Here is a 25,376-nt window from a genome sequence, read left to right as displayed (position 1 = left end):
TGGTCCATGGCATCATTTTTCAAATTGAAAAAATTAAATATATATTCAGATTCAGAAATTCTTATTCATATTTATGAAATAGATATATGAATATGTAGACACACATATATATACACATATAGTTACAAAGTCAGAATTTCTGCTATATATATATATATATATATATATTTTTTTTTTTTTTTAAAGATCATTTATCAGAAAATCAGATGATATTGTGCCTATCACCCAGCTGGCCCTTGAAGAGCAGAGGCTAAGGGCTGCTCACTCTAGACTGGGTATGCATACCCTTGTTCCATCACAGTCCTCACTGGTCCCTAACGTGTATAGATGGCCCTATACTTATTTCTGTTAGCAGTCTGGCTCCTGTAAGCAACTGAATTTGCCATCCCAATTTACAATGGACTTTGTAAGTTAAGTCATGAGGGGAAAAAAGCATTTAAAAATCACTTGCCTGAAGAACCAGGGATTCTTTATCATTTTCTAAACGGGCCAGTCTTTCTTGATACACATCTCCGTTCCCAGGGACGTGTCCATTTGTCTGAAAAAGGAAGTGGTATGTGTAAGCCTGACCCTCTTTAACACTGAACTACTGTGGGAAAATAAAAATTGCATATGTTTTTAATCCAAGGAACCTGAATAGAATTCAGCACAGCTGTTACTATTAATACAAAATATTGGAATGCAACACAGTTCATATAAAAACAGCAACAACAACAAAAAAGCAATTCTCATCAAGCAGAAAATCATGACCCAAAAGGGACAGTGACTACTGAGAGTCACTGACAGCGAGTACCCACCTGAGACATGCAAAGCTTTGTTGAGTGTGTGGTTGGGCACAAAATCCCTCTTTCTCCTGAATGCCATGATCAGTGGGAATATACTGAGAGGGCCTTCCAATCCTCCCCTCTCCTCTCACAGTCCCAAATCCAGGGCTGCAAATGCTGGCCTTTATTTATTTATTTTTTTAATTTTATTTTATTTTTAAACTTTACATAATTGTATTAGTTTTGCCAAACATCAAAATGAATCCGCCACAGGTATACATGTGTTCCCCATCCTGAACCCTCCTCCCTCCTCCCTCCCCATACCATCCCTCTGGGTCGTCCCAGTGCACCAGCCCCAAGCATCCAGTATCAGAGTGAAGTAAGCCAGAAAGAAAAATACCAATACAGTATACTAACGCATATATATGGAATTTAGAAAGATGGTAACAATAACCCTGTGTACGAGACAGCAAAAGAGACACTGATGTATAGAACAGTCTTATGGACTCTGTGGGAGAGGGAGAGGGTGGGAAGATTTGGGAGAATGGCATTGCCAGTCCAGGTTCAATGCTGGCCTTTAAATGCGAGACTGCAGGCTTCTTCCCACTACTCCAGTCTCCAAATCACAAAACAAATGTTTCCTTTCTCCCTGAAGCCTTTCTCTGTTTTTCTTTTCAAGACCTTAAGCACTGAGTCCATAATGTCCTCCACTGGCAGCATGAGCCAAGTTCGCTGGCGATTTATCATGTTCTGTGCTGAATTCATCAACAACAACTGCATTTGCTTGTTCACCTACTATTACACTAAGCTTCCAGGCAGTCTGTAAACTCGTGTTATCTTGTAACCTCCACAGCTTCCAGCCCAGAGCTCTACTTAGACTAGTGCTCACTCTTTTTTCCTCCTCCCTTTTGCCTACCCCCACTTTTTTTTTTTTTAAATCATATTTCTGTATGTTTACAGATGGTACAAATGCCAAAGGAAATACAGATTGGGGGTGGAAGTGTAGATTTTTTTTTTCTCAGCCATCTTATATGTGCAAGTGATTAAGGAGACACATTGAAAAGGCTTACAGAGTGCAGACAACATAAAAATGTCATTTTGAAACACAGTAGTATATGTGATGTGTCCCTTGGTATCTCATTTAAATAGCTCATAATCACATAATGTGTAATCACAATAGAGTTTTCTGATTACTCATTCAAATACAACAGAAATACAAACCAGTGGAGTCCAAAATGGTTAGACGGGGCCAACCAGAGTTCAACTGAAAAAGCAAATAAACCACCCCAGACTTAGAATCAGAGAAAACACACACTGTATATCCTTACTGCCCAGGACGTAGCTGATGTGACAGCTGTTATTTTTCCAGAATCAACTGCTTTTATCATTCTACCTTTCCAATTAATGCATTTTCTAGTATTAGTTCTGGAAATACCAAAAGCTATGTATTGGGAAGAAAACAAAAACAAACAAAAACAGAGAACTAATGAAAAAGAAAATTGCAGGGTGTTTCTTCTAAAAATATATACATCCCATAAGGCCACAGGAAAATCTGAAACTAGTTAGTAAGCACGCACTGCTGCTGCTGCTGCTGCTAAGTCGCTTCAGTCGTGTCTGACTCTGTGCGACCCCATAGACGGCAGCCCACCAGGCTCCCCCATCCCTGGGATTCTCCAGGCAAGAACACTGGAGTGGGTTGCCATTTCCTTCTCCAATGCATGCAAGTGAAAAGTGAAAGTGAAGTCACTCAGTCGTGTCTGACTCTCAGCAACCCCATGGACTGCAGCCCAACAGGCTCCTCCGTCCATGGGATTTTCCAGGCAAGAGTACTGGAGTGGGGTGCCATTGCCTTCTCCGAAGCACACACTGTGTGGGTACAATTTTTAACATCAGCTGCTTGACCACATACCTGCACAATTATCACAGCATAATCACAGCCAGAATTAAATTACCAGTATTAGAAGGAGTCTGATGGAGTGGCTAGGATGATTTCCATCCCTGAGGACTAACATGAAAATGAAATCTACCTTAACCTCTTGAGAACTGTTTTTGGGGAAGGAAGTAGGATGTGTAATGAATGCATGTTCTCAATCTGAGAAAAGTGCTGAGACTCGCCCTACATGACTTTATTTTTTATTTTTTTTTAATTTTATTTTATTTTTAAACTTTACATAATTGTATTAGTTTCGCCAAATGTCAAAATGAATCCGCCACAAGTATACATGTGTTCCCCATCCTGAACCCTTTAAATCTCTCATTTTGATCATGAACATTAGCAGGCACCTGCTTTTAAAATTACACAAGCAATGTTTTATAAACATATACGTTTTCCTGGGTAGGGAAAAAAAAAAGCTTTCTCCTTAGTGAGGACAAAAAAGCAAAAGTCCTCTTTCTCCTGACTGAAGGAGACTGTAGCAAGATCAGAACTGTTTCTAGAGCAAGTTCTAGAAGTGTTTTTTGAAGCTACTGCCTATGACATGGAAATAAGCTGTCCCCAAACCAGTTCTACAAAATGATCCATTCAAAAAATACTAAAAATTGACCACAATGAGCATGCTCATGTTTCTCAACACTGTATTGATATTTACAAGCAGTCGTAACGCTTGTGAGTAGTTTATTTTTAAACACTAAAATAACTTTAGGAATAAAAGACAAATGAACCACTGCTGGAATAATTATGTACTTTTGAAATATTCTGTTGGTATATTTAAGTAGATAAAGGTCTGTTCTGTTCACACGTTAGTTTCTGCTAATTTTTGTTACCTTCGCCTCAAAAATGCTAGCAAGAGGTACATTCCATTAGGCAAATACCCTACTGTCTCTATTCTCCCTCCATCTCCTGTACCCTACCTCCCAGATCACTCCATGCCTCCCCAAACCCAGCATGCTCTCTCAAACACTAATGCTATTCCTTCGGCATGGACTGTATCTCCAACTCTTTCCCTCCTTGTTCCACCTCATTCCTTAGGATCCACTTCAACTGGGGCTTGGTCTGGAATGTCTTCCATGAGTTGCCTGTTCACTCATATGCTAGTTAACCACACCCAGATGTCCCTTTGTTGCAGCAGGCATCACACTGAATGGACTAGGCTAGACTTGACTACATACAGAACTCGCTCTACCAATAGACTCTGAATTCTTTGTACAGTCCTCTTTCAATCTGATGCACAGTGGGTGCTAACCGACTGCTGAATGAACGAACACTGATAGATGTTAAATAAACATCAGGCAAATAAAAGATGAATGAATGTTTGGTTTTATCCTGGCCTTCTTCCTTCTTTACTCACATTTCCTCTACTACCTGGTATGCACACACCATGATCACTGGCTCCTTTCCCCTCAAGCCATATCTTCTCTTCCTACCACATTTAAGAGGTGACTTCATAGCCTTTTTTTTTTTTTTTTTTTTCTGTTCATGCCGCATGGCTCATAGGATCTGTTTCCTGACCAGGGATTGAAGCTGGGCCCTTGGCAGTCAGAGTGCAGAGCCGTAACCATTGGCCCTCCAGAGAATTTCCTCCAGAACCTTTTCAATGGTCAGTAATTGAGGCCCTCTTGCACGAACTCCCTCATGTACTTCCTTCTTCAACACACAGTATTACACATCGCTTCCTACATCTTCCCTGTCTTTCTTCCTGCCAGTCTCGGGAGAACTGAGTCTTAACTCCTTCTTACAAGCTCACCATTCTTCTACTTTGGAACCCTGACTTCCTGTTTCCCCTGTGAATTGACCTACACTTATCGCCTGCATCCTTATCTCATCAATTTCTTTCTCTCAATGAACTTTCATTCTCCTTTCCAAGATCTAATTCTATGGCTCTGTGCCCACCTCTGTACCAGCTCCCACTTCTCTCTGACTATAGAAATCTACCTTTCACAGCTGCTCCCAACCTCCTCTTTCTTACACCATGTCATTCTCTTCTCCTCTACTGAATTCTCCTCCACATCTTGCCTTGAACTTCATGATTAGCTTCTGCTGAAAAGCTAATATTCTGCGAGGGAGGGCTTACAAGTGATTTTATGCATCAGTCATTTACTCTTCCTAATAGTCTTTCAGTGCTAATAGAAACTTTATTACATTTATTTTGATTCTCCCAAAATGCTTATGAAATTCTAAGCCTATAATTAAAAACACATTTGGTATAAACTCTTGTTGGGTGAATTTAACATCCAATGCATTGAAGACCAGCCAGCCCAAATTATTTTACTCAAAATCCCAGAGATGCCTTCAAAAGAACTCTTTCTGGCACCACTCATGATGCAAACTTTTATTGACCATATTAAATCCAGCTGAGAGTTTAGGTCAAAACTGGAATCAACGTGAGGATTTAACAATGCAGTCTTCAACTAACAGGGGGTGTGGAGGGACAGGACAGGAATACACCGGGGAGGGCAGGGCACAAGAGGCAGCTGGACTGTAACAGTGATACTTTAATTAAGGGACTTACGGAGTTTGCCAGATTTTTCTGACATAATGGGTGTGGAGGGATATGTCTAAAAAGCTTTATTCCTCATCGAATTATAGAATCCTAAGGCTAGGCAGAAACCACACCCAAGAACTGCCTGAACTCACATGGCAGGTGCTACACACACCATCTACTCTACCCTTCACCATCTAAACAGAAGCTCTTCTTTTTATATTAGTTTCCCTGTAATCATCAAATATAAATACACAATCAAGTAAAAAGATGTTACAAATGTTAGCATTTTGCATTATATGAGTCTCTTCTTTAAAATGTTTTAATACAGAAAGCTTCAAATATATATAAAAATAAAGACTACAATGACGGGACCCTTTGTACTCATCACCCAGTTTCAGTTTCATGACAGGTAGGAGACTTCTGTCTGTTATTTTTGTGGAAAGTACCATGCTGTGTTTTCCTCTGATTTTCTTAGTTTTATTGGTTTGCATTGGCCTACACCTGGCTCTCTTTTCTCCTCAACCTTCAGTTTTGGTTTGGTGTTCTTTGCTGAGTTCTGTCATCCTGTAAAAATCCAAAATCAATATACCAGTAGTGATTTGCTATGATTAAACTTATTTATCTTATAATATAGAACTCCTTTTGAACATAGCATTCCCATATCAGAATGGTAACAGAATTAAAATGGGGAAAAGAAAATCAGTCCAATTTTATAGACAACAAATATTTTAAAAGAGTTGGAGAAGCACCCCCCCCCCCAACACACACACTCTCATACTCTTCTCATTTTTGCTTTCCCCCACACTCAGTAAATATACTAGCCATTTTTTTTTACTGTCTAATCTTTTGGCCACACTATGTGGCATGTGGACCCTTAGTTCCTTGACCAGGGATTGAACCTGCACCCCCGCTGCATGGAAGGTGGAGTCTTAACCACTGGACTGCCAGGGAAATCCCATTAATATACTAGTTTTTAAAACTGCCATACACTTATGATTTCATGATTCTATTTCTTAAAATTCAAAACCAAAAAAGGAAAGTGGGGAGTTACCTGTGGCCTAGTGGTTAGGACTCTCAACTTGCATTGCCGTGGCTCAGGTTCAGTCCCTGGTCAGGGACGTGAGATCCCTAACCCTAACCCTAGCCCTAGCCCTAACCCTAACCCTAGCCCTAGCCCTAACCCTAACCCTAACCCTAGCCCTAGCCCTAGCCCTAACCCTAACCCTAGCCCTAACCCTAAACCCTAACCTTCCCACAAGCCACATGGTATGGCCCCCCCAAAAGAAAGAAATAAAAACGAAGGTGTGTTAAACTAAAGCTCATTTAATTAAATGTTATCTTTAGCTACCAAATGATATATCTCATACAGGGTCTTTCATGTCCTAATCACAGTATTAATATTTCTACCACTGCATGCAAACATCCATTGCCTGCTTTCCACTAGAGGAAAGACTGAAATAAGACTTGAATCTTTCAGTCTAGTCAAGGCTATGGTTTTTCCAGTAGTCATGTATGGATGTGAGAGTTGGACTATAAAGAAAGCTGAGTGCAGAAGAACTGATGCTTTTGAACTGTGGTGTTGGAGAAGACTCTTGAGAGTCCCTTAGACTGCAAGGAGATCCCAACAGTCCATCCTAAAGGAGATCAGTCCTGGGTGTTCATTGGAAGTACTGATGCTGAGGCTGAAACTCCAGTACTTTGGCCACCTGATGTGAAGAGCTGACTCATTTGAAAAGACCCTGATGCTGGGAAAGATTGAGGGCAGGAGCAGAAGGGGATGACAGGGGATGAGATAGTTGGATGGTATCACTAACTCGATGGACATGAGTTTGGGTGGAGTCCAGGAGTTGGTGATGGACAGGGAGGCCTAGCGTGCTGTAGTTCATGGGGTCGCAAAGAGTTGGACACGACTCAACGACTGAACTGAACTTTCAGCCACAAATATCACAGTTACATTTCATTTGGGTCCAACACACAAGACAGAATCTCACATTCTTTTGTACAAAGAGTCAAAGAACACAGCACCAACAATGTTGGAAATCAATCCACCAGGCAGGAGGAGTGCTCTGCTGTCTGGTCCTCACATTCGATGTAGTGTGATTAGGATGGAGAGGCCTGCTCCTGGGCTGTAAACAATCATCTCAGGGCAACACCGCTACCATTCAGGGCCACTAGAGCATCCCCTCAACCTGGCCAGTGCCCCTTGGTACTATGGTACCTCTGACTCTAGGTCCATCTTGCAAACACTCCACTTATATTTTCCTCCTAAATTTCTACTCAAGTTCAAAAGAACAGCCTCTTCAGGAAGCCCTCTACTTATTCCAATATCTCATCATCTCATCATTTGCTAAGAAACCCAAAAGGGGAACTAAATTTCACATGCATTTTATCATACCCCCAAAACTCAATCACAACCCTCTCCTAGAAATATATGTTTATTCAATGTTGTCAGAAAGTACATCAAAGACTGAAACTCAGAATGATCCTGAATATATGCTGTAGTTTCCAAGTCAAGATTACAGACATGGTCAGAATCAGACTATGGCTTTAGGGTTTTGTTTTTCTGGGTTTTAATTTTCACGGTACTTATTTCCCAGAGACAGAAGGCATCTTCTTAACTAAACAGTCGAGCAAAAACAAGTGCTCTGGAGCAAGAAAAACCACAGTAGTGGGTCAGCCTCTAAGACTCACTACTCCAAAAATGTAACTATATCTGAAATGCTGATGAGAACAGCAGATGTCAAGGGCTTTCATCTGCCAGTCTTTTTAGAAGTATCATGAGAGCGCTTCCCTCGGAGCGTCTGTGCCACATTAAACTGTTCACAGCCACGAGCAGTGGCTGTCCTGTTACACGGCCAGGGCACACCTGCATCTCCTTGTCTATGCATCCACAGCCAGCCCCGGGAGAAGAGACAGACTGCTACAGTGTCTCCCAAAGAGTTCTTTTAGATCCTTGAGAAGGGAAGACGGGCTCTACCCCTTCCTCACCTTATTTTCAGGCATATCATGATGCTCCCGAAGCTTCTGGAGTGGGGAGAGGAGTACACACTGAGACTGCAACATTATCCCAGTCACAGGTATGCTCCAAAGTTCCCTGAGTTCCAGATGGATGGAAAACAAAAGCTAAATAAAGCCAGCTCCTATTCTAGGAGTAAAACATATTCATTCATTCATGTATTGTTCATTCCTGTATTCAACATTTATAAAAATCCAAGACACAGACATAGAGAACAAATATATGGGTATCAAGGGGTTAAGGGAGGGTGGGATAAATTGGGAGACTGGGATTAACATATAAACACTATTGATACTATATATAAAATAGATAACTAATGAGAACCTATTATATAGCACAGGGAACTCTACTTAATGCACTGTGGTGACCTGAAAAAATCCAAAAGGGAGATAATATGTGTATATGTATGGCTGATCCATTTTGCTGTATAGCAGAATCTAACACTACTCTGTAAAGCAACCATACTCCAGTGAAAGCTTATTTTTTTAAAACCCAGCTATGTGACAGGCTGCAGAGCTAGCAGAAGACTCTTTTTTACTTTGCAAAGGAGAATCTGAGATCAAGGAAAAATGCTGTGTCTACTTTTCTTGCCACTTACTCTTTCAGGGATCCCCTGGAGGAAGGGATGGCAACCCACTCCAGTATTTTTGCCTAGAGAATTCTATGGATGGAAGAGCCTGGTGGGCTACAGTCCATGGGGTGGAAAGAGTCAGACACAACTGAGTGACCAACACTATTCTTTTTTAACTTACTTTTGTAAAAGAATAGAGGAATCTTTCTATTCAACCCCAACAACTACCGGCAGCCTGGGATTCCACTGAAAGCACCCCTCTCACTGTTCACACACTGGCATCTTTTGATGGAGAACTCTGCTGACTTGGTCCACGTGCTTTCCTGGGAGTTTCCAGAAGCATAAGGGAAAAACAGGTTTAACTTCAGCTAGGATGTCTCAGTGAGAGATGAGGCACAGCTCGTATTATTGTGACCACATACAGGATACAACCTTCAGATGTATCTTGTTTGCCAAAGCTTGGAAAAACATTCCCTGGAGGCACACAGGAAAAGAGAAAGAAGCTGGCCAGAGACCAGCAGGGATCAGAGGGTGGCGGGTTGGGGATGGAGTGTGCTGCTGGGGGTCAAGGACTCGGGGAGAACAGCTAGAAGCCCTGGAGAGAACATGCCCTGTGTCTGAACTCTTTAAATAAATTATGAGTATTGTTATTTTTATGAAACATTTAACCCAAGGGACACTTAGGATTAATATTATCTTTTTCAACATAGAGAAAAGATAGAAATACATTATAATGATTTAACAGATCAGAAGTCAGTCAAGAGCACTTCATTTCCCCCACTGATAGACTACTGGGTTATCATGCCTGATTTGCAGTTTTTACCATGAGTATTTTCATCCACTTTGTTTTCTTTTTAAAATTAATTTATTTGACTGTGTCAGGTCTTAGTTGCAACATGCGGGATCTTGTGCTGTGTGCACGGATTCTCTAGCTGTGGCACGTGGGTTTAGTTACTCCACAGCACGTGGGATCTCAGTTCCCCGACCAGGGATTGAACCTGCGTCCCCTGCATTGCAAGGTGGATTATTAACCACTGGACTGCCAGGCAAGTCCCCCAAACTGTCTTTTTCTGTAATTTCTGCTGACTTTGAGACTGTGTCATAATTAAAGCTGCCAAACAACCAGACACTTTGGGATTTCAGGATCCAGTCAAGGTCATGAACCTTGCCTCCATCTACTGAAGAAAGCATTGTAAGAATGTTCTAGGGCAGTGCATCAAGTTAGATCTAAAGTAAACAAAAACTACTTGCTAGTCTCAAAAAATTAAGACTTTTTTTCTATTTGCCCTCTTAAACTTTGAGCTTGATAAAGTACATAATTCTCTGTTATTAATATTTGTGTTAACATACATTTCACAATTAAAACAGAGAATTATACCTCAGTAGTTGAACAAATATGTCATATTCAATTGATTTGTTGCTGCTGTTGTTTTACCACAGGAGACAAACTTTCACGTCTTAAAAGAAACTTACTCATTCCTAGAAGGCTACATGTTTAGCTACCCAATTAAAACAAATTCATTTTTGTAGATTTAACTTCACTTCACTGTAACAGTCTTACTATTTTCCATTTTCTTATCCAGCTTCTGATCATCTAAAACAATTAAGAGGGCAGCAGAAATTAGTAGCGAAGGAATAACCTGTACCCTACAGGAAACCAGGGCATCTTCCTGGCCTGGGTAAAATAATATTAGAAATGCAAAGGCCCAGTTGCACTAAAGAGAAGCTTAGCATCAGTCAGTCCTTATGTAAATGGACTTTCAGGTTGGCCATCATTAAGCATGAATGAAATATTAATTATGTAATTTGTATCATTAATAAGTTTTTCTAAAACATTGTGGAAGTTTCCCCATAGTCAGAGAAATGTCTGCACTCTTCTGTCAAAGAAGTAAACTGTATAAATAATTGGTAACCATCACCCCGCCCCATAACCAGTCTCAACCCTTTCTTTCCTTCATTGCAAAAGGTCCTGCTAAATGTTTCCCTCTGTTCTCTACAATCCACTCTTCACTATGACCTTTTTGACTAATCCTCTGCCAGGCTCACTGACACACACTCAACATACATTAGCTAATAGGATCTTCACAATCCTGTATGGCAGAAACCACCATTCCCATTTTACAGATGAGGAAACTGAGACAGCTTAAGACACAATTGGGAGAATTCTGTGTTCCTTCAATTCTAAGATGCCACCAAATTTTATCAAATTACTAATTTAAAATTTTTTTATTAGGGTAGAATACACATAAAAATTTACCATTTTTATATGTACAGTTCAGTGGCAATAAGTACATTCACAGGTCTGTGGAATCATTACCATCATCCATCTACAGAACTCTTTTCATATTGTAAAACTCAAGCTCTGTATCTATTAAATATTAACTCCACATCCCACCCTTTCCCCTGCCAATGGCAACCACTATTTTATTTTCTCTCTCTATGAATTTATTTGACTACTCTAGGTATCTGCATGCATGCTCAGTCACGTCTGACTCTTTGTGACCCCTATGGACTACAGCCTGCCAGGAACTTCTCTGACATGGGATTTCCCGGGGAAGAATACAGGAGTTTGTTGCCATTCCCTTCTCCAGGGGATCTTCCTAACCCGGGGATCAAACTCAGGTATCCTGCACTGAAGGCACGTTATTTACCTTCTGAGCCACCAGGGAAGCCCAAAACATGTACAGATACCACTTTTAAGATCATAAAACACATCACAGCTTCTGAGATACCAAATGGGAGAAGGCTATACTCTCAGCAAACCATTAAATTGCAAGCATAAGACCTTCTACCTGTTGGATTCTTAATACTGCCTCAATTCCCTTTGGTTCTAAAATTAAAGTCTATGATAGGCTAAGCTGACTATTCATGTCATACCTATGCCTTTTTGTTTAGTTTATTTTTTATTGAAGCATAGTTGAATTACAATGCAGTGTTAATTGCTACAGTATAGCAAGGTAACTCAGCTATACACATATATACACACAAATTCTTTTTTATATTCTTTTCCATTATTGATAATCACAGGATACTGAATATAGCTCCCTGTGCTTATGGTAGCTGGGACTGTTGCTGGGATTAGCAGATGTAAACTGGTATATACAGAAGGATAAACAAGGTCGCACGCCTACGCCTTCATTATTCCAAACACTCACTCCCACTCTCCCCTTCTTGCTTTGGGCTTTGCCCTTTGTCATCAATCTTTTTTTTTTTATTTCATTATCTATGTGCTTGCAAAAATACATGTAATTTGGAAGGACTAGATTCCACATGAGGGGACAGATATAAATCAGGTTATACAGATATAAATAAGTTTAACACAAGAAAACTTACCTCTCTGGAGTTAACATTTAGTTAGTTTTTTAAGTGTCATTTTTTTTGGATAAAACCTGAATCTTTGTAAGGTGTGTAAAGTATTTGTCCATTTTGTGGATACTTAACTTTAAAATGTTAGATATTAACACAAAGAGCAACCAAAACCACAAATTAACAAGCCATTATCCATCAAATGAATAAATTTAACACAATAAATAAATGCTATTTTAATAAATGTTAAATCCAGTTCATTAACTCATGGAGCAACATTCATCACAAATATAATTACTGACCACCTACTGCATGCCAAGCATTGTTCTAGGGACCATCGATGCAGTGGTTTTGTTTTGATTAGTTTTAAATACAGTTAAAAGTCTCAATGATACTTCCATTCCAGTTGGAGAGAGAAAAAAAATACACATAAATATGGCAAATACAGAGTACATAAGAAAGCGGTGCATTCTTAGTAAAAAAAAATAAAAGTAGAGATATGTACTATAGAGAATATCTATGTGAAATTTTAGATCAGGTGGGCAGGAAAGGCCTCGCGGAGAGCACAACTTTTAAGTAAATGCAATGAAGCTAGTCATCCAGATAATCTGAGAAAAGAACTTTCTAAGCAGAGTAAACAGCCAGGGCAAAGGCCCTGAGGTCCAGTTTCACCAACATGTTTGAGAATCAGTGAGGAATCCCACGTGCCTGAAGCTGAGCAAAAGGCCAATGAGACCTGAGGTCAGAAGTCAACAAGAAGCAAGTACGAAACTAAAGGCCTTGCAGTCCAGCAAGCACTGTGGTTCCTGTCTCTAAATCACATGTGACTACCACTGTAGGTTTCTCAAAAAGGCATGGATGACACAATTTATGTTTCAGGAACCATCACATCACTTTCAGTCTTTTCCAGAAACACTTTAACAGACTGAGCACCTATTAATGGAGATATTTTGGACACAAGTGAAACGCTTAACCACCGTGCCCTCATGTTATGGCTGCATTGGCTGCCTCTACATGCAGGGTGGGAATGGGTTCCTCTAAGTTCCCTTCCCAAAGTGTGCCGAAAACAAGCAGTAAAGAAGGGGCAAGGGAGGAGGTAGAAACAGCCTGAGAAATATGCCAGGAAATCGCTGGTTTCAGAGCATGAAGCAATTCTGCAAAGAAATCAGCAGACCTGGATACTTAAATCTCTAGAGGAGAAACTTGCAGAAAAACTAAAAGTGCAATAACTAGGTATGGAAAGTAATATATCTATTATACAAAGTAAAATATACAAAATAAAATATCTAAAATACTATTATACAAAGTAAACTAGCTCAAAGTAAGATATACAAAGTAAAATATTTATGCGCATTTTACCCTACTCAAGGTGGCAGAGATGCGCTAAAGATGAACCGTAGCACTTGCACTGGAAATGGGGAGGTACACTGGCTGGGACAGGGTGGGAGAGTTGGCGTTTGCGGCACATCACAGGAAAACGCTTCAGGTGCAGGATGTACTGATACCATTAAGGTTCCCAACGCAAACAGCTGACATTGGCACCACAGACCAAAAATAGACTGTCATTCTTTCAGACCATTTTCATTAACTTTTACATCAAAACTATTAACTTGGAAGCTTATTCATGCATTTTCCTGAAAAACTGAATATCCATTAAATACTTACAAAATAAACACTTTTTCTAGCTTCTCTTTTGCATATTTTTGTGACATTCTGTGGATTTTCTGTGTTTAACACATACTAAAACATAGCATTTACCATTGTTTTCAGGGAAAGGGCAGATCTGCCATGCCATCAGTTTTCGAGAAGGATGCCTAGAAAGAGGCTCATTGTTCAGTGACTAAGAACACCATTCAGAGCCCAATCCACAGATTAACTAATGTACTGGAATCGAAATGACTGTAACAACCACTAGATGGCACTTGACCCCACATACTGCTTCCAACGTCCCTTGCTATTAGAACTGTTCCTGCCGCAGTCCATGGGGTAGCAGAGTCGGACACGACTGAGCAACTGAACAGCAACATTCACTGTACTCCCTATTTTGAATCACTATTGGCCCTTTTCAAATAGACTTCCCAGTATTACCAGTAAAGCATCTATTAAGTGCAAAACTCTTTCCCTCACAGGACTATTTGTTTTGAGCCATAGCAGGTCACTCAAGCACAGTTCAAATGCTAAGTCCACCTTTATGGGCAAAATCAGGTGACCAGCTGGCACACAGGAAATATATACTAACAGCAATTTTTTAAAAAAGGATCTTTAGAGTCAAAAGGAAATCAGAATCTCTTAATGGATAAAGTTGGGGCAAACCTGTCGCCCTGTAGCTGTTTTTGCCTGTTCTAATCAGCTACTTTATGTTCTAAATTTTGGACTAAGCAATGGAAGATTCACGGTGTGGGGCTGGTAACAGGCGGATATCTACCATTTGACTCTGGAGCCACTCGATGAGCGTTTCCGCTGTAGAGTCCGGGATCTGGCACCTCAAGCCTTCCTTCTCATCAGCTTCCATCATCTCCAGCAACCCACGCAGGTCTTCCACAAGGTGCAGGGCTCGCAAGCTTCCCATGAATGGGGAGGTGGGGGACTGGCAATCGAAAATCCCATTGGAATATTCCAGGGCCTTAGAACCTAGGTTTAAAAAAAATCAGAGAGAGAGCAATGGTATTTATGCTGGATAATATACCAAAGCTGAAGGTGGCAAGCAAGTCTAGTCACAGTGAGGAAGGACCAAACAAGGAACAGGGAAAAGAGAATTCAATCACGTAAATCTCTCCAAGGGATAGTCATTTGGTGAAAAAATAAAAAACGTAACTGATGAGCGATTGTTGTTGTTTAGTCATTGTGTCCAACTCTTTGCGACCCTGTGCATTGCAGCCCGCCAAGCTCCTCTCGTCAAGGGATCTTCCAGCCAAGAAAACTGGAGTGGGTTGCCATTTCCTAAATATCAGTGGTCGAACACCTAACAGGGAGGCCAGCTGTGTGGCATAGTAAGAGTAGGATGGGTCTTGGTATAAGATGTGCTGACCTCAAGAAACACAGGTTAAGAAGAGAGCAGATCAGTTTGTGTGAAGCCATGTATTCCCCAAAATAAAAATTTTAGAAAGCATAAAGTTTGTTTTTTTAAATATAAATTTATTTATTTTAAAACCCCCCTAGAAAGAAGTTGCATATTGAGGTGGAAATTGCATAGCATAACTTCAAAGGTAAGAGAGCCAGCTCTCAGTTAACTGCCTAGAATTTAATGTCTGAAGTTCAGTAACTTACACGTGTACGTTGTATACATACAAGGGAGCATGTGTGGATAAACACTTTCCCCCACAATTTTGTTTGCAGCCTAGCATCAAATGCTCTTGCTAATGTTAGCTTCAAAACATAGTTTTAAAGCCATTTTTGTTTTCTATTACTTTTACAGAGCACTCTACTACTTAAATACATACACTGACTCACAGTGCATTCTGAAAGCACCCATAGACACTTCAATTTTTATTTTCTGGTCTATCAAACATACCATCAAATATACATATTAACTTTACACTTTAAATTTCAACAACTATGATATTTAGGCCATCACCTCACAAATCTGGGCTTCCCTTGTGGCTCAGCTGGTAAAGAATCTGCCTGCAATGCAGGAGACCTGGGTTCGATCCCTTGTTTGTAAAGATCTTCTGGAGAAGGGAAAGGCTACCCACTCCAGTATTCTGGCCTGGAGAATTCTATGGACTATGTAGTCCATGGGGTCATAAAGAGTTTTGGACATGACTGAGCGACTTTCACTTCATTTCTCACAAATCCAAAGGTCTTACAGCTGGATGAGACCTGTGAGCCAATGTGTAAGTTCTCTCTCCAGTTGGCCACGGGGCTTGATCAGTTCTAACAATGGGGAAAGGAATTCTCTTTCAGCTGTTTCATTCCACTGATGTCCCTGATTAGTGGACCACAAGATTTGGATCAAACATCTACCAAGCTGTGATAATGGTAACCACTGATATGTATAGTGATGAATGCTAATGGAGCCACATAACCATCTAAATCAGCCCCCTCAGGAAACCCTGCACAGTTGAGATGAGAACTCAGAAAAAAAAACAGGTGAGCAAGTCAGGAGGAGGGAAGAACAGAAAAGCAGCAAAACCCAGACATTATAATGTCCTATATTCCAGCAGTTTTAAGTATTAGGATCATACAATACAGTGATTTAAAAAACATGTGAGCCCATGGTAACCCTCTGTTCTGTTCAGTCTTCAACACAAAACAAAGTGGGAAGAGGGGAGAAGTATGTATTCAGAAAAACTCCCAAATGTTTGCTGTCAGTTCTCTTCTCCCTCTTACCTCAGTTGGAGAAATACTGATGGTAATTTGAAAATATGAATCCAGATCCTACCCACAAAGCTCTGACTGACTTAGTGTGAGGTGAGAGCTGGGGGATCTTGTTGTCTTAATGACTCTAGTATTGTTCCCGAGGCCCTGCTGGGACTGAGGGATTAAGGACACAATCTAGTGGAATGTGTGACATGTAATCCCTCAGAAATATCACTTCCCTGATGAGTGGTAAGGTTGTATATAATCCCTCGGAAGAACCTAAAGTTGTTATATATAACAACTGTTATATATATAACAACCCTCTAGTTGTTATATGTTCTGAAATTGTGATGGAGTAAATCCATTCTCTTTCCATATAACAGTCCTTAAACTATTTAAAAGCATATATCATAGAAAATGGGGCTTCCCTGATGGCGCAGTGGTTAAGAATCCGCCTGCAATGCAGGAGATGCAAGAGACGTGGGTTCAATCCCTGGGTTGGGAAGATCCCCTGGAGAAGGAAATGGCAACCCACTCCAGTATTCTTGCTTGGAAAATTCCATGGACAAGGAGACTGGAGGGCTACAGTCCCTGGTGCCCCAAAGAATCGCACACAACTGAGTGAGCACACACACATCATAGAAAACAATCACAACAAGGACCCACTGTAGAGCACAGGGAACTATATTCAATATCTTATAAAAACCTATAATGGAAACAAATCTGAAAAAGAAAGTGTATGTACACGTAACTGAATTACTTCATTGTATACCTGAAACTAACATACCACTGTATATCAGCTATATTTCAATTTTCAAAAAGGCAGTTAAAACAGAAATTTTTTTTTTTTTTTGAGAGTGATGCTTTATTTGATGGGAATTTTTAGGACTTTTAAGTCTGGGAGACAGCATCTCAAGTGATTCTGAGAAAACTGTTCTGAGGAGGCAGAGGGAGGAGTCAGGTTATATAGAAGCTTGCAGCAAGGGGCAGGTAGCCTGAACATCAACATCATTATTGTTGATTAAGGAAAACCAGATGTCTCAAGTTAAGAATTTAGCACTTTCCTCTGTATGGGAAGATGCAGGAGTCTGGGCTCACTGATTCGTTCCTTTCGTATGCACCCCATCTGTCTGGGGCCAGCATCCTGCGATTTGATTATTCACATCCTTGGCTCCTTGCTCACCATAGGGAGTGACTGCAGCTGGGTGGCTGACAAATAGCAGGCATTGTTCTTCCTGGGCTCAGAAATTCACATTTGGAGGGCTGGAATCGCTGATGGCCGTGACATCCTTGTTATTTCATATGGCAGAAAATGCTCCATTTCACAGGATACATTTGACAATTAGTATGGCAAATCCTCTTCCAGTGCTCTTTTTCAAAATTGTCTTGTCTTGGACATTTTCTTACAAATTTTAAAATTAGTGTGTCCTCTGTGAAAATTGTTTGGGGATTTTTTTTTTTAAACTTTACATAATTGTATTAGACAATTTTTTTAAAAAATTAAAAAAAAAAGTGTGTATCATTCCCCAAGCAAGAATACACTCTGCTAGATTAAACGTAACCAGTTCCTTACTCTGTTTAACTCTTCACCTTTATGCTTACCTTCTCTAGATAAGTTTTACTTTGCCAACAACACTGTGAAAACAATATTCTAAGAACTGAATACAGTATTCAAAATGTGGTCTAATCTACAAAGGAGGTCAAATTGAAAGAAGGTCTCCAAGACACAGAAGTATAATAAAGAGACCATGCAGGTCACTTCCTTGAAGAGAAGAACCTTCTGAAGAGGAAAAGACCTTTGGTTTCTCCAAACCACCAAAGTCGAGTAGCGTCAGGGCCAGGACAACTATATCCTGACCCTGGTCACTGGTCAAGGCCAACTGTAACATGACCCTGACCACCAGGTGCGTGCAGGCCAACCCATTCAGACACCTCCTCATTGTAACTGGTTCCTTCCCAAATACATGAAAGTCCTTCTCTTGAGACAAGACACAAAATGTGACAGAAGGGCTTGGTTTTGGTGGTTTCAGTCACTAAGTCGTGTCCGACTCTTGCGACCCCATGGACTGTAGCCTGCCAGGCTCCTCTGTCCATGGGATTTTCCAGGCAAGAATACTGGAGTGGGTTGTCATTTCCTTCTCCAGAGGATCTTCCCAACCCAGGGATCGAACCCGGATATCCTGCATTGTAAGCAATGAGCTACTGGGGAAGCCCATGGAAGACAGAAGAGCTTAGGTAGCACTACTCCTGGGGGATGTGCCAGGGGATGAATGGGCTCATCTACTAGTCAGTCCCCTCACCATGATGAGAAAACAAGGAGATTATAGTCTACTTCTTTTGCTCAGCTTCTGTAACAGAGAACTGCTGAAGATTCTTAAGGAGGATGATCAGCTGGGATTTTTAAATTTATTGGAGGATAATTACTTAACAATACTGTGCTGGTTTCTGCCATACACCAACATGAATCACAGGCATTCATATGTCCTCTCCCTCTTGAACCTCCTTCCCACCTCCCACCCCTCTAGGTGGTCACAGAGCACCAGATTTGAGCTCACCAGATTTGAACACCAAATTGAATGAATTAGCCATTCAGCAAATTCCCACTGGCTATCTATTTTACATATGATAACGTATATGTTTCAGTGCTACTCTCTCAGTTCATCCCACCCTCTCCTTCCCTCCTTGTGTTCACAAGTCCGTTCTTTATGTCTGTGTCTCCATTGCCGAGACTGGCATTTCAGAAAAAAAGATTCTGGTGGTCTGGAAAAAAGAGTGGATTAGAGCAGGAAAGCAAGTGTGCCAAGGACATCAAGTGGGAGGGTTATTTAGGTAGAGCAGGACAACGGTAGCACAGACACAGCAGATTTTAGAGAGGAAGAAAGGGACTGGGAGAATTTGGTAGGAGGCAGAGCTGACAGAATTTGACTAAGTAGGAACATATGGGTCGTGTCTAGAATGACTTAAACTGCTTTATGAAAGTGTATAGAGGGAGGACTATGAGATTAGCCAAGATAAAGACACCATATGTGAAACAGATCACCCGTCCAGGTTCAATGCATGAGACAGGGTGCTCAGGACTGGTGCACTGGGATGACCCTTAGGGATGGGATGGGAAGGGAGGTGGGAGGGAGGCTCAGGATGGGGAACACATGTACACCCACGGCTGATTCATGTCAATGTATGGCAAAAACCACTACAATATTGTAAAGTAATTAGCCTCCAATTAAAATAAATAAATTAAAAAAAAAAAAACCAACTAGAGGGGCTTCTGAGAAAAGATGGTGAGCTCAATGTTTTAGATGATGACACTGATGCATCTATAGTAAGACACTGCAGGGAGGCTATCTGGTTGGCTGGTAGAGATAAGGTCCTGAAGCTTAGCAAAGAATTGGAAAAATAAATAGATGTCAGAGTCATTGATGGGAAAGTGAATACTGAATTTAAGGGAAATGATGAGAACATTCCTGATTATTGGGTAGAGCAGTAATCCCTCCCTCCAAGTGCAGTCCACAGACCACCCGGACCAGAGTCACTTTTACTCTGGATCAGAAGCCCAGGAAGGTACCAGAATTTTTTGACATTTTAAAACAAAATTTAAGAATAATTCTGGCAGAAATTGGGGAAGAAGGACAAAGACTGAAACCACGGGGAACCTAAAGGCACTGGAGAAAGCCAATAAATGAAAATATCCAAGTGGAGAGGTTATAAAAGAGTTGCAATAAAAAAAGCCAAGACAGCCCAGTAAATACCATGACTGCGTCTTTTAGAGGATGCAGATTACCTGCTATAATCCCATCCATCTGCTCCAGCGCGGCAGCCAACATGTCACTTGCATCACTCATCATCTTGGTATTTGTCAAGGGCAAATTCCAACCTAGATCTGAAACAATAATGATGTTTATCATTACATCCTTCAAATGATATATGCTTCCTGGCAGGTTTGATAATTCAACACAAACTATAACTCCACCTAGCAGAGACATACAGAGAATTTGTGAAGTATCAGAGCTGAATTAAATGAATCATTTAATAAACTATGACCAGTCATTGTGTGCCTACTCTACCGCTGGATCTCATGCTATGCCCGATCAGTTAATAAAGTAAGTATGATTCAGTTCTTGCTCCCACAGTGTTTAAACTCCAGTAGGACGGTTTCCATGCTGTACTCTGGAGAGCTCCAGGTCTCTGTGAGGGCAACAGAGGTGGCTGTGGAACCCTGCTCCGGGCCACGAGGGATGCTAGATAGATGAGACTTGGTTCTATCTGCACTGGCTCCACCCAATCTCTGTTCTGTCAATTTTGCCTTTATTTTTATTTTTTTCCTCAATAAGGGATTACCATGAGATTTGTCTAAGAAAATGATTCAGGAACATACATAACAAGCACACACACACCTACTGGCATTTTGCACTGTGACCATGGCTATCCTGTATTGAGTGCCTATGAGTGCATATCCTGTATTGAGTCCCACACATTAATATAAATTACCCATAATCCTTAGTCACGAGAGAAACCCTATTAAATGCATAAATCCCTCTTCATTTTATAATGATCTTTGCCTATAAAGACTGCAAGTAAATATAACAAAAACAAGTTTACAAAGACCAGTTTTTGAACTAGGTCTATCTGATTTCCACTGTAATATTAAATTTTTGTTTCTTTGATCCTATTTGAGAAATCAAGTTAGGTTGAAATTGTATCACAATCAACTCACTCTTTTACCAGCTAAAAAAAAATTAAAATTATTCTTGCAAAAAATTTGGCCATTAACAGGAAAAAAAGGCAAATTATGTGATTTTCAATATTAATTAATGCACTTCAGGTACCAGCTAATCATCCAAATAAATTCTCCCAACATATACAGCGCCTGCTATTTGGCAGTTACTGTGGTGGAGCAAACACCTGGGAAATAAAGCATATGCTGCTTAACAGAAAACTTTGCCCTCTGTTTCCAAGCAACCTAGGTCTTACCACTTTATTTTTACAAACATATTTACAGTTCTGATAAACAGCTGCTTAGATCAATTCTCTATTATGCATTCACTCTCATAAAATGCCATTAATCATTGTGAAATCTTACTCTGATTGGATAGTTTTCATATATTTCATCTAAGAATTTCAAAGGTTAAAGTCTCTGGCTATGTGGATCACAACAAACTGGAAAATTCTTAAAGAAATGGGACTACCAGACCACCTTACTTGTCTCCTGAGAAAACTGTATGTGGATCAAGCAGCAACAGTTAGAACTGGACATGAAAGAACTGACTGGTGCAAAATTGGGAAAGGAGTATGACAAGGTTGTACATTGTCACTCTGCTTATTTAACTTCTATGCAGAGTACATCATCTGAAATGCTGGGGTGAATGATTCACAAGCTGGAATCAAGACTGGTGAAAGAAATATTAACAACCTCAGATATGCAGATAATACCACGTTAATGGCAGAAATTAAAGAGGGACTCAAGAGTCTCTTTATGAGAGTGAAAGAGGAAAGTTAAAAGCTGACTTGAAACTCAACATTTAAAAAAAACGAAGATCATGACATCCGGTCCCATCACTTCATGACAAATAGAAGGGCAAAAAGTACAAACAGTGGGAGATTTCATTTTTTTAGGTTCCAAACTTGCTGTGGACAGTGACTGCAGCCTTGAAATTAAAAGATGCTTGCTCCTTGGAAGAAAAGCTATGGCAAACCTAGACAGAGTATTAAAAAGCAGAGACATCACCTTGCTGACAAAATTTCACATAGTCAAAGCTATGGTTTTTCCAGTAGTCATGTATGGATCTGAGAGTTGGACCATAAAGACGGCTGAGCACTGAAGAACCAATGCTTTCAAACTGTGTTCCTGGAGAAGACTCTTGAGAGTCTCTTGGACAGCAAGAAGATCAAACCAGTCACTCCTAAAGGAAATCAACTCTGAATATTCATTGGAAGGACTGATACTGAAGCTCCAATACTTTGGCCACCTGATGCAAAGAGTCAACACACTGGAAAAGACTCTGAGGCTAGGAAAGATTGAAGGCAAAAGGAGAAGAGGGTGGCAGAGGATGAGATGGTTAGCTAGCATCATCAACTCAATGGACATGAATTTGAGCAAACTCCAGGAAATAGTGGAGGACAGAGGTGCCTGGTGTGGTACGATCCATGCGTTTGCAAAGAGTTGGACGTGACTTGGTGACTGAACAATAACAAAGAATTTCCCAGAATTTACTCCCTTCAGAAGGTATAAAATATCACTACCATTTTATGTAGAAACACTACAGCACAAAAACACCCAAGGCATGCATTTACAGTCACCCAGAAATCAAGGGGCTAATAGGTTATAAACCTAGGCATTCTCAAAAATCTACTAGCACCTTTAGCTAGTGCACAGTCCAGAGAGGTAGGGCAGAAATTGAATGATCACACTTCAGGCTTAAATACTCTAGAAACACGAAGGATTAAGCCAAAGAGTGTATGGTCCTTGAATTTCACATAATTAAGTGGCCTACATTTCCTTTTATTTTAACATTGAACTTCAAAGAGCTCTAGATAGATGCTATCTATCTCTCTATATTTGTGTGTGTGTGCATGTGTGTGTGTTTATAAATAAGAGAGACAGATACATGCCAGGCTCAGCTATAATCATGGGGAATACCAATAAAATAAAATAATGCTCACATTAGAAAAGCTCTCATCACCCCACTAAATCTTTGCAGGTAACTCTAATTTGTGTACAGCAAGAACACTTTTTCAAGAAAGACAGGTAGTTATCTATTTCTTCTCTGTTCCAAACCTTTCAAATGCTAAGACACGGAGGTACAAGAACCTAGGTGATGCTTTTCAAAATGGTGAAGAACCAATTTTTTTAAAAAATTTCCACTTTATTAGAGACCAAGTCTTTGTTTAATATAATATGATGTAAACATTAAAGTGTTATAGAAGTTTATAGACGCTTACTCTCAATCTCTATACCTATCACATAGCAGCCTACATGTAATAATACGGAGAAGACAAGACAGTAAACACAATTAATAAATATGTACATAATATGGCAAAGGTGGTAGGTGCTAAGGGAGAAAATTTGAGCAGTTATCCTCAGGGAGTCAAGGGGTCAGGAATTTGGAGAGGTCCCTGATGGCTCAGTGGTAAAGGAACCGCCTGCCAATGCAGGAGACACAAGAGATACAGGTTCTATCCCTGGGTGGGGAAGATTCCCTGGAGGAGGAAATGGCAACCCACCCTAGTATTCTTGTCTGGAAAATTCCATGGACAAAGGAGCCTGGCAGGCTACAGTCCACGGAGTCTCAAAGAATCCAACATGACTGAATGACTGAGCAGACACACACGCACACAAATTAAATAGAGTTGTCAGGAAGAATGACAGATTCAAAGATCAAACACTGCTTTAAATTTAGTTAAATATAGTGGTAGTTCAGTGGTTTCCAAGTAAAAAATTACTACAAATTGATTTAAAAAATGGGAGAGGTAAAGACATGAACAGACATTATAACAAAAGGGAAACACTTTTACCAATATAAAATATGAAGAGATGCCTAATGTTATTAATACTCAAAGAATTTAAGACAGCAATGTGATATCATTTTATATTCAGTCAGTTGGCAAAAAAATGGACACTACTAAGTACTGTACAAGGATGTGAATTCACAGACTCTCTTACAGAATGGTAATGGGAATGCAAAATGGGCTAAAATGAAAATAAAAACAGGTAGAAACTATGGGGAATTTAGCTCTTGAGTAAAGGTAACCATACATAATGAGTGAGGTTCACATTCATACATCTTTTCACTTGTGGGCACTCCCCCATCCACATGATGCAAAGTGATTAGAGCTTATGAAGGAAATCAAATCTTACTGGCTCAATGATTAGAACAGGGTAAAGTTCTTACATTATGCACAAAGATGTTCAATACCAAATTGACAGCAGGCTGTGATAAGAATATATAATATAATCCATCAAACTGTACAAAGACAGAGTAAAAAGCCAGTTGAGTTGATGAGATAGAATACTAATAAAATCCTCAATTAATCCAAAAGAAGGAAGTAAAGGTGAAACAATGAACTGATGGGAGACAAAGAAATCAAATGGCATATGATAAACTTAAACTCAATCATATTATTTACCATTACATTAAATGTAAATGGAATAAACTTTTAATAAAAGCCCAAGATTGTCAGACTGGTTAAACGTAAAGACATATAAAATATAAGAATGAAAAATAAGACATTATGCACACAGTAAGTAAGCCTGGGGAAGGAGGACTGGCCATATTAATATGTGAAAAGTGGCTTTCAATCAAGTATTACTAGAAAGAGGAATATTTTATAATGGTAAGAGTCAATTCATCATAAATGTTTCTGCAACTAATAACAGAGCTTCAAATAAAATGAGGCAAAAACTGACACAATTAAGGGAGAATTACACAAATTCACTCCATTTATATTTAATAGTCGATATAGTTGGATTTAACTCTTTTGTCCTGCCATTTTTTTCTGTTTATCCCATCTTTCATTTCTTCCTCCTTTTCAACCTTCTTCTGGAATGACAGACCAGGTAGGAAAACAAATCAGGTAATAATACAGACTTTAGTGATACTATCACCCATCTTGACCTAACTCAATTTATAGAACAAAACAACCAAATGCAGAACATATTCTTTTCAACCCACAGGTTATACACACTAGGCCAGGCCATGCGTGTATGCATGGCCACAAAATAAGTCTCAATAAATTCCAAATGGGCATTAAAGGATTATACAGAAGACTACGAACAGCAACCGAAAGTGGTAAAGTACTAATGTTAAGAACAGAGCTTCCTTATTTATTAAAAGTCTGACTTGTCCACGCTTGAGCTATTTTAGTGGCCACTAAATTCATGAGCATCTGTGTTAATAAGGTTATGTCAATTTTTATGCCTGATATCAAAATGAATCCGCCACAGGTATACATGTGTTCCCCATCCTGAACCCTCCTAATACAATTATGTAAAGTTTAAAAAT

General features: G+C 39.9%; 1 protein-coding gene across 10 annotated transcripts in view; it reads right to left on the bottom strand.

Moving 5' to 3' along the window:
* The window catches only part of PPFIBP1 (PPFIA binding protein 1), a 205,777-nt gene that overhangs the window by 48,043 nt on the left and 132,358 nt on the right, over nt 1-25,376 (bottom strand). For 9 of the 10 annotated variants that reach the window (XM_025283426.3, XM_044941280.2, XM_025283425.3 and 6 more), the window contains 3 exons: nt 20,159-20,257; nt 14,504-14,709; nt 452-538 (listed from right to left, as the gene is read on the bottom strand). In XM_025283426.3, coding sequence (XP_025139211.2) covers nt 452-538; nt 14,504-14,709; nt 20,159-20,222 — 357 coding nt within the window. In that variant the 5' untranslated portion in view covers nt 20,223-20,257. Of the gene's footprint in view, nt 1-451; nt 539-14,503; nt 14,710-20,158; nt 20,258-21,894; nt 21,902-25,376 lie in introns of those variants that run through there. The other variant, XM_025283420.3, reaches the window with a different exon arrangement.

Source organism: Bubalus bubalis, chromosome 4 (assembly GCF_019923935.1).
Source record: "Bubalus bubalis isolate 160015118507 breed Murrah chromosome 4, NDDB_SH_1, whole genome shotgun sequence".
Classification (NCBI taxonomy): domain Eukaryota; kingdom Metazoa; phylum Chordata; class Mammalia; order Artiodactyla; family Bovidae; genus Bubalus; species Bubalus bubalis.
Note: the sequence above shows the minus strand (reverse complement) of the source record. Positions and strands in the feature narration are given on the sequence as shown.